Source organism: Aspergillus nomiae (assembly GCF_001204775.2).
Source record: "Aspergillus nomiae NRRL 13137 chromosome Unknown contig00105, whole genome shotgun sequence".
Classification (NCBI taxonomy): domain Eukaryota; kingdom Fungi; phylum Ascomycota; class Eurotiomycetes; order Eurotiales; family Aspergillaceae; genus Aspergillus; species Aspergillus nomiae.
In genome coordinates this window covers 20,224-33,061 of record NW_015378160.1, presented here as the reverse complement: position 1 = coordinate 33,061, position 12,838 = coordinate 20,224, and the positions used below count along the sequence as shown (strand labels likewise).

Genomic DNA, 12,838 nt, shown 5'->3' with positions numbered 1-12,838 from the left:
CCCTATGGCTGACAATCGGTAGATTAATTCTATATATCTCCCTTTACTCCGTGCTGCTCAGGTAGCTCCCAGTTATTTGTACACTATAAGTAAATTCTGACTTTCTCTACCGTGCTTTAGATACATTCTCGTGCCTATTGAGGTCCTGGTTATTGTAGTATCCCAGGTTTTGTTAATTTTTTTTGTCTTATTTTGGCAATTGAACTTTTACACAGCATAGTAACTAGGCTAAGGTTATTATCCTGAATATAATGTCTAGCGGCGGCAATCCCTGGTGGTTAATGCTTTCAAACGCTGGCTGGGTACTTGTTAAGCTGTTAAAAACTACTAAGGTGAGACTTAACATAGTAAACCATTATCGCCAGCTCCGTTGTCCAGTTCTGGCTACTAAGGAAGCCATTGGGCTATCTGCGTCAGTCTGCCCTTAATAAACTTAACCTTGGAAATAACCATGATGCTTTCTGGATTCCCACAGTAAATTTGACTTGTCCACTTGGAGTTGCCCCAGACCTTCAACACTATACTAGCTTTAGCTGCAAATTACCATCTGCAGGCCCTACCTAATATAGCAATATAGTGGCATCGTGATAGAAGAACATGCGTGACTGTAGAGGCGGATCAGGGTTGTTCTTAGTCCCTGGGGCCATGCTGCCTGGAGAGAAGGTCGCTTGCTCAATATCTCTATAAAGGTTCTCCAGGTTTATATAATATATTAAGAATGTAGAGACAAAGGCCAAGCTATTCCCAATGTCTCCAAAAAACCGTGGCATGGTTGGGTTATTGCCTATATTCCAGATCAGTCCAACGGGGCGAGCGCTATTTATCTGCAATCTGGGCACAAAAGACGCCCACACAGATAACCAGATCAAATATAGAGAGAAATATCCTGTAGCCTTTCGTTGATGTATGATTCGCCTTGTCTTTTTGGGTCCTAACCGATCATGTGACTTAATGTTCTGATGCACTACACAGACGATATGTTTACCAATTTCGACGAGTTCTTCTAGTTCACTCTAAATTCTATTCGTATTAAGATATGGAAGGTTTGATTGATATGATCTTTTATGATACGGAGCGTGGGCGATGGTAATCTTTTGTCTAATAGTAGCTTTGAAGTATTTTAGTCTTTCTCTAAACGCTTCGGCAATCTTAAATATATTGCGGCAGTTGAGAAGTTTATACAATGAAGACACCAAAGATGCCAAGATGACGCCATCAACCTGCAATCAAATTAACAGCAGTTATCAGATTCAGAACTGCACTGACAGGTTAATTGTAGATTAAAATCTTCAAAGGCGGGGTTTTCCGCTGTCGTGATCGAAGCCATCAATCACATCGTTTGATATCGACCTCAGGTCTTCACTCATATATCATGATGCAAACTGTTAGTTTTCAAGTGATGAGAAGCGCAGAAAATTTACAATGGCACCAGTAAAGAATCGAAATGACTTGGACAAACCGGGCTTCTCACCGGCAGAAGAAGAAGTGGGAATCACGACAAATTCGCATCAAAGGACAGACAGAAACCTACAGAAGATCCATCGCGAAGTTGACTTTCGCATTCTTCTGTGGTACTCCTTCGTTTATCTGATTATGCGTATCGATGTGACCAACATTTCAAATGCGGCTATTATCAACATCGAAGAGGGAAATGGGATTAAGAAGGAACTGGGCAATTTGTCCAGTGAGCAGTGGGCATGGGCATTGAGCATATTCTAGTATGTATATTCAAAAGATATTTTACTTCCTTTCTTAACATAAACCAAGCTATCCATATATGTTTTTCGAACCAGCATCTACCGTCCTTTTGAAGAGATGGTCGCCTTCGGTATGGATGTCGAGGATTATGATTACCTGGGTTCGTTTTTCTATTCTAAACCGCATAGGCCTCTATCAAACTAATGAATCAAGGGAATCATTTCTATGTGCCAAGGAGCTACTAGAAACTATGCTGGCATCCTTGCTACTCGTTTCTTTCTGGGCTTGGCTGAGGCTGGCTTCTACCCCGGAGTATTGTATGTTGCTAATTAAAGATTATGATATTATTTAGTCTCTAATTCGGATATAGATATCACCTGAGCTTCTGGTATAACACAGATCGAATGCCGCTTCGACTCGTAAGTGCTCCCTGTTGTATTTAACTATAGCTAAGAAATAGGCATTTTTCTACGCGTCTGGCGTTTTCTCAGGAACCGTTAGTGGCTTACTAGGTATGAATGCCTTATTCTATCATAGGCTGTTGACTTATACTCCAATAGCATATGCTATATCTTTCATGAACAAAGCGGGTGGGCTTTCGGGATGGCGCTGGGTATGACCGGAATTGTCAAAAGAAAACAGCGACCTGACTCGAACAGGTATTCATCCTCGAAGGCATCCCGCCTATTCTTTGTGGAGTATATACATACTTCTTCCTCCCGAATTGTACGATATCTCTTCCTGGATTGAATGTTAAAGGCTAATGAAAAAGACCCCGAGAACTCTAATTTCTTGTCCGAATCAGAGAAACAAACTGTACTCGAAGGTCTTTCCAGCGATGCACCGAAAATGAAAGCGAAGACCTTCCAATGGGAAGAAGTCAAGATTTTACTGCGTGATCCGACAATGATTACGTTTTCACTGCTGTGGATCACTCATGGCATCGGAGGCTGGGGAATCTCTTTCGTCCTTCCTACCGTCATCTACGAGTTGGGAATGACCAACACGGGTATTGCGCAGTTGATGTCGATGGTGAGTTTATCATTGGCATTGAATTTGGGCAAAGTTAATAAATGATTAAATAGCCGCCCTCCAGCCTAGCATTCCTCACGCTTGTTATACTAGGCTATTTCATTCGTCTAGATAAGTTGAACTGCTGGATTGTAGCCATTGCCTGTAAGTATATCACTCTTCAGATATACAATGCTCTAACGTGGGGATAGTGGAACTTGTATCAATCATTAGTTACATCATTTTGCTCACAACTGATAACACCATTGTGAAATACATATTCATTATGATTTCCAATGCAGCAGCATCGTGTGTTTACCCTGTGATCTGGCCTGGTACGTTCATCCGCTTTAGTATACTGGTTCATATCTAATATAGCCTTTTCAGAGCGAATTCGAGCAGTCAAAGGGACTACATCATCAGCCCTTGCTATCGGAATCACAAACGTATGTTATTGCTATGCTCATATTGATGCCTACTAACATGTTATAGGCATGTGCCCAATTGATGGGTATCGTTGGCCCTCAAGTATATCAGTCCAAGTTCGGCCCTTCCTACCATGTCAGTTACGGTACTTCAATTGGACTATTATCAGGAACAATCATTTTTATTGTTCTCAGCTGGGGATTATTGAGGCGAAGAGAATAAGCAATGATCTCATGCATCTTAGCTACATCAGCCAGGTCGTTCAGTATCGTCAATAGTATTGCTTAATCTAGATACTAAATACAATATAGGAGTGAATATACTCCGTCTGCCGTTTTTGGCTATCTGGTCACATGCCTCACGCGCTTACTATGTATTCACAGTCATGCGCGTCACGTAGATAGATCCATTATCATACCATCCATTCGACATTGGCTTGATTCCTCCATGCTGACCATATTGGCCGTCTAGGCTCTCTAGAAATCAGCGTCTCACCATGGCAGCACCATCTCAGAACAACGAGGCCTCTCTCCCTTCTCCCGCCTGGGTTTGGTCTAACAACTCTGACGTTCAGTGAGTACTCTCCCAACCGCACAGCTGAAAGTCATCTGACTTTCTGGCTGGTAGCCCAAGTTTATCCTCCTGACTGAGCTAGTGCCGCTCGAGATCGCTCTTGGTTCGGTGACGACTACACACCCTTCCAGTCCTTTGTCACAGGTATGCTTGGAGACTCGATCGAAGTCGTTGGGATTGGAACCGTCGACCTACCCACCAAGACCTCGCCAAAGAAAACCGGTCCGAGTTCGCACGGTGTCGTCCGCTTGAAGAATGTGCTACATGCCCCTCGTCTGACCTGTAATATCATTGGAAAACCCATTCTGAAAGACTACGGTGTCCAAATTCGGTCCTCCAATAAGCATACCTCTGACTCTATTACCAGCCACTCTGACGGGCGAACCGTTGCCTACTTCAAGTCTATCACTGGAAACGTCATGTTTTGGGAAGTCCGGCTTAGCGGACCCCTGGTCGGTCCCAAGGTTGGACCTTCACCTTTTAGGCCATCCGATGACTACATGATTCACGCCTTCTGGCCCGATAGTGAGCGGCGGAGGTTTGCAGCCTTACAGGCCTCTCGTCAGGCTCAGACCAAGGTCTCTGAGCCTCTCACTCAGAACGAGAAGGCATGGCTAAAGAAACACCATGGATCTGAATTCAAGTTTCTACGAGACCACGGGCTGAGCATCTATGAGGATGAGGATCGTGAGGAGGGTCGTACGATTCTGCGAGCCCTCATGTCCGATGATGATGATGATGATGATGATGATTCAGAGATCTAATCCCATCAGAACCTACGTGGAATTTTGAAACGAAGCGATGGGAATCGAAGCTAGATGGTGATGGAGAGATGGAAAACTGTCAGAATGACATAATCACTGGTAGTCTCAGATACTCTTGTCTATCCCTACGCTCTGAAGAACCATTCAACTAGGTCTATAGGTACTTCTGGTACCTTATAGTGCTGTTGATGGACTTCTACCTACAGAAGTTGTCTCTTTCCTATTTGAAAATTTCTGCAACTGTCGGTTTAATTAGTTACGTTGATACTCTGCATGCAAAACTATTTTCACATACCATTTATGAGCAAATTGAACTGAAGACCAAGAACCGGCCTATTAATAAATAATCAAGGCTCCAAATGTCTCAACCCCGGAAAATTTTATGGGGAAAGTCTTACCAGTGTACTTTCGAGCTTGCAACTTGAAATCCCGTCTAGATTGTAGATTGACAGATGTACGTGAGTGATAGAGTTCCGACCAAGAGCTCTGAAAACTCGTAGCAAGTTAGGAAGAAAGCGGTCGAATTAATGCTTCTTGGCCCACTGTGTCTGCTTTTCAAATGTGTCTCTCTCCTTGCCTACCATAGCTTTCAGCCCAATATCTCGTAGCTCTGTGAACAGAGAAATGGCATCATCATATAGACGATGCGGTGTCCAACCATCTCTCGATACTATATCCGCAACAGAGTCCCAGAACTCCTGCACATCATTCCATCCGTCGCTTTCCTCTGCATGAATACGGAGATCGTACTCTGTAAAATGAATAGGACCTGGAAAGTCGAATCCCATTTCATCCCAGCTTCTGAAGCATTATTAGTGACACACTATAAAAGGTGAACTCTGAGAAATACTTACCTCTCAAACCTTATCAGAGATTCTCGCAAGGGTATAAGTTCATCATCCCATGTGTCGCCCACGAACAAGACTGGATCGCACCGTATCCGGCCGTGGTCAAATCGGAGGACTTTATTAAAGAGGGGAATTTCTTTAGCAATTTGCTTTTCATAGAGGTAGAGCAGTATCGAGCTACGCATAAGACCTCTGATCCGAGTCTTTTCCGCTGGATCAAGATCATTGAAGTTTGCAGGGGCTTTCAAAATGATTTCCCCATTATAATTCACTAGCCTTGCATGGCGTGCTTGAAGTATCAAGGGCGCTGCCCACAGACCTTGCCAATCTATAACGCTGGAGATTTTGCCATTTTGGACAAAGATGTTTCCAGAATATAGATCTGTATGCCAGATATATGGTGCAACTACCGCCGGGTCGTTTGGGAGGAGATAAGTAGCAACTTTGAGATACTTGTGTAGTAAAGAGATATGACTGCTTGGAGAGTTCTGCGTTGCTGAAGTCACTAGCCGGCCATCTTCAGATCGCGGAGTTGTGTGTTTCTGGATCCATGCCTCTTCTCAATGAGCTAGAGAGAGCACATAGTCCTGTGGCTGTTTCCCTTCGATGGGTCAGTTAAGACAACAAGGAGATAGGTCGAGAACAAACATGGTCCACGATCAAAAGCCATCTCTGCACGTTCTTTCAACCAATAGTTTCTTTCTGCGACTGGGCCTATGACAAAACGACGTTGGACTTTGTCCTTGAGCTCAGAAGATACATCTGCACATATGTCGACTGGCACAGCATCTTTGATGTTAGCACTTGCATAGTACAAACTCCCATAACTAAGTCATTAGTAGCAATATAACAGATCAACGTTGTACCTGAATCAATACCTATTCAGTGGCGCTTGAAGCATTTTATTCTCTAGTTTAACGAGATCCTTCATGATCTCTATCTTCTCTTCGAGAGAAAGAACATGCCATATGTCTTCCAGCTTTGTACCGGGGGCTTCCTCCATTATTATATACTCAGAGCTGACAGCGTTGTTCACATCTGCATTCCAAGCATATACTTGAGGTGTTGGTATTCCGAGGATTGTACGGGCCTGGATTGCCTGTTAGAAATACCATACCGACACAACATGTTCAATTCTTACAAATTCCATTGTTGCAACTTCAGATGCCGTGGTGTAGTACCTTGGCCCGGCAATAGGATGGGGTATTCTTGCGATCACAGATGATCCATTATCCATCTCAAGCCGGAAGGTTTTGTTGAATGATCCTTCAGCCATTTTTGTCATCGCAGTGCATGTGTCCGCTCCAACACTTTGCGCCGCAATTTGCTGCAATTCAGGCACATTGAAAGGCGAAAATCGGTCCCGAAGTTGGTGCTCCTCGTCCCATAGCCAACGGCCACTGGTGTATCGGAAGAGATCCGTGTCAGGAGGTGGCATGCCTGCAGAGCTCATGAAACGCAGATATCGGCGAGACACGTCACAGGGACGGGGAAAGGGGCTGAGTGGTAATTTCGAAGCATAGCGTAGTGTATGGGGATGATAACTTTCTGGGGGATTTATGCAAAACTTAGCTGCTGTCCGCCTGGCTGACAACCTCATGTTTGTCTTGATAGCCTGATGCGTGTTGCGCGAGAATGTCGCCGCCTTGCAGTTGTTCACACTGGCAACCCCACAGAATCTCCCTTGCATACACATTAAATCACAATCCCGTGATACCCACAAAGGCTTTGACGGCCTTAAAGTAGTGGTTCATCACAAACCATAACTGTCTGCCTAGTTTTCTCCATCCTCGAGTTTCTTACAATCGAAATGTCCTCAGATTCGAAGCCAAACATATTTACTTACGCCGACTTTGACCTTCAAGCTTTGTGTTATAAAGCGAGCACACTACGGCAGGGTGTTTCATGTGTCTGTAGGCCCGATCAACGACCTTGCTCGGGAAGTTTCAACTGGGCTATCTTCATTTCATTTGAAGATGGGATACGATGGGTCTTCAGATCCCCACACCCCAGACCATTCATGTCAATGGAAATGGGCATGAAGCTACTGGCTAGTGAAGCTGCTACACTCCGATACCTCAGAGCTCACAGCGACGTGCCGGTCCCAGAAGTATACGATTATTGGTAATAGACTCCCGCAGACCATTCTTCTAGCCCTAACCTCCCGTAGTGCATCATCCGAGAATGATATCGGGATACCATTTATTATTATGAGTGAAGCGCCAGGGCGGCCATTGTCAAAATTTTGGAGGCCAGCTGGTTCTCCTCAACCCGACCTAGACACCCTCAACAAAGCTCGAGTTCTTACCCAGTTAGGCGCTATTACTTGGAAGCTTTCTCAATTACGGTTTAATACAATTGGCTCACTCTTTGAAGACGATGTGTCCTTTGAAATCAAGGAATGCCTCTCACGCGGCCACATATTACATGGACGATATCAGTTGGAGACTCAGCGTGGGCCTTTTACTTCTGAGACAGATTTCTATAACAGCCTTGTCTCCGCTTTCTCGGAGCATGCCGAGATTCTACAGTTATCGCATCATTGTTTTGTGGCGCCTGTCCCCTCGCCGGAAGACTATCAATCCATCATGCAATACCGGAGTGCCGTGGACCTATGGAGCGACTTTGTGACTGTTGGGCGCAAAGCCGATTCGTCAGAAAACCGACTTGATTATATCATTGCAGGCGACGCTCTCCGCGACATTGTACCCAAAATTGAACTTCCAGCCGTCAGCCCGAAGACGTTCCCGTTATACCACGCTGATTTGAGCGTCAGTAATATATATGTCGATGAAGATTATAACATTACGTGTATCATCGACTGGGCGTTTGCTTCGTCTATACCTGAATCTATACTGCTCGCCGCGCCAGGGTTGCCGCAATACCGCGACGAAATTAGTCCAGAGTTAGTTGTACCCTTCATAGACGGTTTTATTGCTGCTATACCGGGGTCGATCGAAAAGAGTTTAGTCCACAAATATCGCGAATCACTTGAGCGGGCCCAAGTCTCTTGGAGACTGAGTCGGCTCTTGAGCCTTGACTCTATAGGTGACTATAACCTTTTTACTACTATATGGCACATTGCTCGTGGTCCTGAGGTGGATATAGGGCAATACTTCTTACAACAGCGGCGCTCCCCTCGCTATATCCAGCTGTATAATGAAGTCCGAGAAGAGGATCAGCCGCTCTCGAAAATTGAAAAGGACGAAAAAGAATATTTTCAAAACAAGGTCTTCATGAATACAATAGCTAAGAAGCTTACGCTCGTGTCCGAATGGAAAACAAAATATACTGCCAACAACCCGCCAAAGCTTCGGAGAGATATGTTTGTCGCTTCTCCAAACCTGTGGAAGTGGATCCAACGATTTATACAGGACTGGGAAGATATGTTTGATATGTCCACCAAAGAATCAGGATTTTAAGTGAATGTGCTCGACTGGAGCGTGCCATAGTTCTTGGGCGTCATCATTATTTTGAATAACCAGTGCATTACCAGCCAGGTGTGTCTCTGGCCGCCGCTTTTTGAATCGGATGACTTCTCATGAGGTATTTCAGACAAGATAGTCTATATGCCGGTTAAATAATGTCCACCAGCTATGTTATGATACACGCATTCCGAGGACCGTAAGATTAAATGCCAAACTCCTCGGCCAAAGAGCTGCTATACAGAAGTCTCTCGGGCAGACTCAAACGCGATCCAGTGACATTATTACCAAGACTGAAGTACTCCCGGCTGTTACCGTCGCCTCGGGTGGATGACTGCGTGCTTTCACTTGGCATTCCTTTATCTCATTATTGAGTCTGCTTTTCCACGTTGAGTGGTCTTCGGTTGACCCACCCGCTACTCGATCACTCGCCATTGTCCTTATTGTAGAATACTTTGTGGTCTCGGGGTGTCAGGGTTGCTGTTGCTCTGTTGCCACTGGTATACTATAGCACAGAGTACTATGACCAGCCCACTATCCAGAAGGCTCAGTCACACTACCGCATGTTATACTGCCATACTAATTCTAGTGTAACGAGTACTCTTCCGTCGGCCGAGAAGTCCCATTTCTTCTGAGCTCGTCTCTTTCTCTTCCGTCTAGACAGCTATCCTGTCAGATATAAAAAACAGACACACTCTAATACTTAAACCATAAAAACCCTCTAGATATAACATAATCGAAACACCTAATTAACTTCACTATCATGCAAACGCCCCAACCATCTAAAAAAACAAGAATCAATAATCCAAAGCACAGACCAACACAGAAAGCAAAAAGAAAAACCCAAAACACCATCCCATTCGCCCGTAAAAAAACACCTCACCGTCACCCACACCATGAGTCACCCTTTTTAATAATAATATTATTATGCTTATCATTATTATTCCCTTCCTCCTCGGCAAAAGATCAAAAAGAAAACAAGCTAATCCAAACAAGCAGGTAGATGCGGTATCACAGATGCAAAAAGGAGGCAGTGCAGTAGGCAACAGCTTTTCGAGAATCGAGCTAAATTATTGAGCTTTATTTTTCATCCACTGAGAGTGAGGCATTTGCGGGAATTTAAGCTTTTGCGTTATCGCGGTTACATGTGGGTCGCTCAGCCCTATGGCTTGCAGGGTCTGGATTAGCGGCGTTGGTGGGTTAGTTTGGACTAGGACAGGTTTACTTCGTAGTATGTCAGAGTACAGGGTAGTATGTAATAAGGTGAGGGATTTTGTTGGGTTTAGTTGGGTTGTTTCTGGTTTGATGGGTTCTTTGTTTTGAATGAATTTCGGGAGGGTTGTTTTTGGTATTGGTAGCAGCTGTGGTACGCTGCACCTTGGTCTGCTACCTAAGTATGTTTTTTTTATGCTACCACTTTTAGTGTCACATTTTAGGGGAAGTGGAGGGGGGGCACATGATAATGCTGGGTGTGATTGATCTAGGTTTACTGGGGCCTATGAGATGCTTTCAAATATACTATGTACTGCGTTTAATTCATGTGATTTAGTCAAATAGTTGAACGACAACAGTGGTAAAAACATAAGAAAGACAAATGGCAAAATACAGAAAACCAAATAATAGCTTTTATACGGGTCCTATCGGTTGAGCGAAGGAAAACCAAAAAACAAGCCAACTGCAACGCATGTTGAAGCGAACCAATTCTGTAGCCAAGTTTAATCACGACCCCTCCAAGAACTAATTTTCTCCCTTCCTAGCGAGATCTGCCGACTCTCGAGTCCCCAAGTATTCCCGAGCATCCTTCACAAACCACAAGAGTCTCTGTCGACGGTGATAGATATTCGTCATATCCACCCTCGCGCCGGCATCTGCATCATTCTGGCCAGTGATTAAGATAAGCATGAAGAAGGTCTCGATGATACTGGGCGGGATATTCGAAATCAACTGCCCCGTCGTACTCCACCGCATCGCACTCGAGCCGATCACACACCCAATAGTCAGCAAGAAGCCGGCAACCACCATCAGCAGATGCGAGCAGACATTCCCCATCGCGATCGAGATCCGGTGGGTGACAGACGATGTATCAAGATCGTCTTTGGGCGGAATGGCCATCTGTGTCTTGGCGAAGAGCGTCATGTCTCTTTTCTCCAGGCTCTGGACTTGTCCGACCGTGTACTCCTTCACCTTGCCTTGGACATTCCGCAGAATGAAACTGTCAAATAGCCCGACCAGTCCCGCATATGTACCGATCAGGAGCCACCAGTTGTCGTTGAAGTGGAAGACCGGTCCGACGGCGGCCCATGCGACGATGACGGCCACCAGGATGATAATCCCGACCAGGGTCCCGATGATGTCGGCGTAGTAGAATACGGCTACTTGCAGTGGGTTCTCACGCGGCGGCTGGATTACCTCGGGTTCGTTCGGCAGATTGTCGTCGGTGATGCAGCGGAGCTCCTTCTCGAGCGTGGCATCGAGGCGGAAGATGGCGTCCAGGCAATTGTTGACATAGTCGGCATAGCACTCGCGTAGGCAATCCAGAAAAGCGAAGACCAGGACCATCAGGGCTGATGTTGCTGAATTGATGTACAGCTGCCACTGGTCCGTCCAGCCACAGTAGTGTCCGAAGCCCAGCCAGATGAAGATGCAGACCCAATACATGCCCACGGTGATGATATGTCCGAACGCCCACGCGGAGAAGATGATCATCCGCGCAAACCAGCCTTGTGTCCGCGTCCCTTGATCCAGCGCATCCAAGGTGCGATTGCTGCTGATTTGTGATACATGACAGACTCCCTCCGGCCCCAGCTTGTTCTTGAGCTTCGTCAGCATTCGCTCATGGCTGTTCCGTCTCGACTTCATCTGGGCCATGGCCTCCTGCTGCTCGGAGTATTCGCGGAGCAGTTGGCGCATGAGGAAAGAGTCGAACACGTAGCACAGGATCGCCTGCACATCTGAAATGACGGCAGTCCATTTAGCTGATTTTCCAAAACGAATACCCAGGAAAGCCCAAACGAGAAGGGCGCCAACGATAAAGCAGAAGACTGGTGCAGACCCAGAAATGCGGACAACTTTGTCCAGCCACCGATCCAGCAGCCGAGGACTTGCCTTGACTTTGTATCCAGTGACCTCGTCGGCTGTTGTCGTGATGCCGTCTTTCGCCTCCTTCGCATCTTGTTCGATGGGCAGGTTTTGCGTCTCTGCGACACCCTCAATCTCGCACCGGAATGTTGGCTTGTAATGCTTCATTTTGTCCAAATGGGGTGGCCATAAATTCAACAGATATAGCCGACAGGATGGATGAGATTAGGGCTCTAGGGGGGTCGAGTCACTTCTGCAAATTCGCAAATTGCCTCCAGGTCGGTCAGGGATACTGGGATCAGGGATACGATCACAGTAGAATTGCTCATAAGTTTAGAATCAGCCATTCGAAAGAGTTATGGTAATGACAAAGGTAGAGATGTATATTCAGCAGTATCGCGTTCACAGTAGAAACAATAATCTTGGAAGGATTGATTCAGAGTCTGGACGATGGAGGAATTCGTGCGATATAGACTTATATACTATACACGGTAACGGTGCTTATTTTTATTTATCTTTGCTGTTACTCTCTTTTACATAAGAATATTTTCTTAGTTTTTCTTATTCCACCAACAAGACCCACCGGTCGAACCAGGACAGAATGTCAACCGACCCATTCCATGTTCCCCAAAGGTCCCTAAAAGAGGGTCTTCACGAGGTCTTGGGTTAGTTAGGGTCCAAGCAAGATGTCATTTTAGACTCAACCTGGTCTGTGCCATATTCGCTCCACCGTTGCAATTGCACAGCCAGCATAGCTTGCAGCCTGCATGTAACCCTACCCGGAAGAAAAAAGTCTGATCGTTGGTCCGAGAATATGGGTCCAACCCCGAAAGAAGGCTGGCAGGTCACCTTCAACCATGAGCAATTTTCCAACGATGGTAATGCGGTAGTTCTAATAGGCTACTTCATTCAAGATGTGGACTGATAGGTGACTCAGTGAGGTTACGCAACTATTATTTGACCCTAACTAGTAATGAAGACTGGAAAGACCTTGTCCTGCCTGTCTATACCATGG

At 45.6% G+C, this 12,838-nt stretch overlaps 4 protein-coding genes across 4 annotated transcripts; 2 read left to right on the top strand and 2 right to left on the bottom strand.

Annotated features, from left to right (window-relative positions):
• Window positions 1-1,389: 1,389 nt before the first annotated feature.
• On the top strand, window positions 1,390-4,472 carry ANOM_005183 (uncharacterized protein; the record flags this gene model as incomplete). Its single annotated transcript, XM_015550440.1, has 14 exons — window positions 1,390-1,718; window positions 1,768-1,858; window positions 1,912-2,015; window positions 2,069-2,117; window positions 2,159-2,210; window positions 2,259-2,311; window positions 2,358-2,424; window positions 2,471-2,730; window positions 2,784-2,874; window positions 2,922-3,044; window positions 3,097-3,155; window positions 3,202-3,270; window positions 3,623-3,708; window positions 3,791-4,472. Exons 1-14 carry the CDS (start codon window positions 1,423-1,425, stop codon window positions 4,470-4,472), a joined length of 2,082 nt encoding a protein of 693 aa, XP_015407645.1. The 5' UTR covers window positions 1,390-1,422.
• A 524-nt stretch (window positions 4,473-4,996) lies between these two features.
• ANOM_005182 (aminoglycoside phosphotransferase family protein) lies at window positions 4,997-6,758 on the bottom strand (the record flags this gene model as incomplete). The annotated part of the gene is made up of 5 exons (XM_015550439.1): window positions 4,997-5,273; window positions 5,327-5,825; window positions 5,969-6,147; window positions 6,199-6,410; window positions 6,462-6,758. 5 exons carry the CDS (start codon window positions 6,756-6,758, stop codon window positions 4,997-4,999), a joined length of 1,464 nt encoding a protein of 487 aa, XP_015407646.1.
• A 372-nt stretch (window positions 6,759-7,130) lies between these two features.
• On the top strand, window positions 7,131-8,742 carry ANOM_005181 (phosphotransferase family protein; the record flags this gene model as incomplete). Its single annotated transcript, XM_015550438.1, has 2 exons — window positions 7,131-7,444; window positions 7,491-8,742. 2 exons carry the CDS (start codon window positions 7,131-7,133, stop codon window positions 8,740-8,742), a joined length of 1,566 nt encoding a protein of 521 aa, XP_015407651.1.
• Window positions 8,743-10,482: 1,740 nt separating this feature from the next.
• On the bottom strand, window positions 10,483-11,991 carry ANOM_005180 (uncharacterized protein; the record flags this gene model as incomplete). The annotated part of the gene is made up of 1 exon (XM_015550437.1): window positions 10,483-11,991. The coding sequence occupies one exon, from the start codon at window positions 11,989-11,991 to the stop codon at window positions 10,483-10,485; it is 1,509 nt and encodes a 502-aa protein (XP_015407652.1).
• Between the last annotated feature and the right edge of the window lie 847 nt (window positions 11,992-12,838).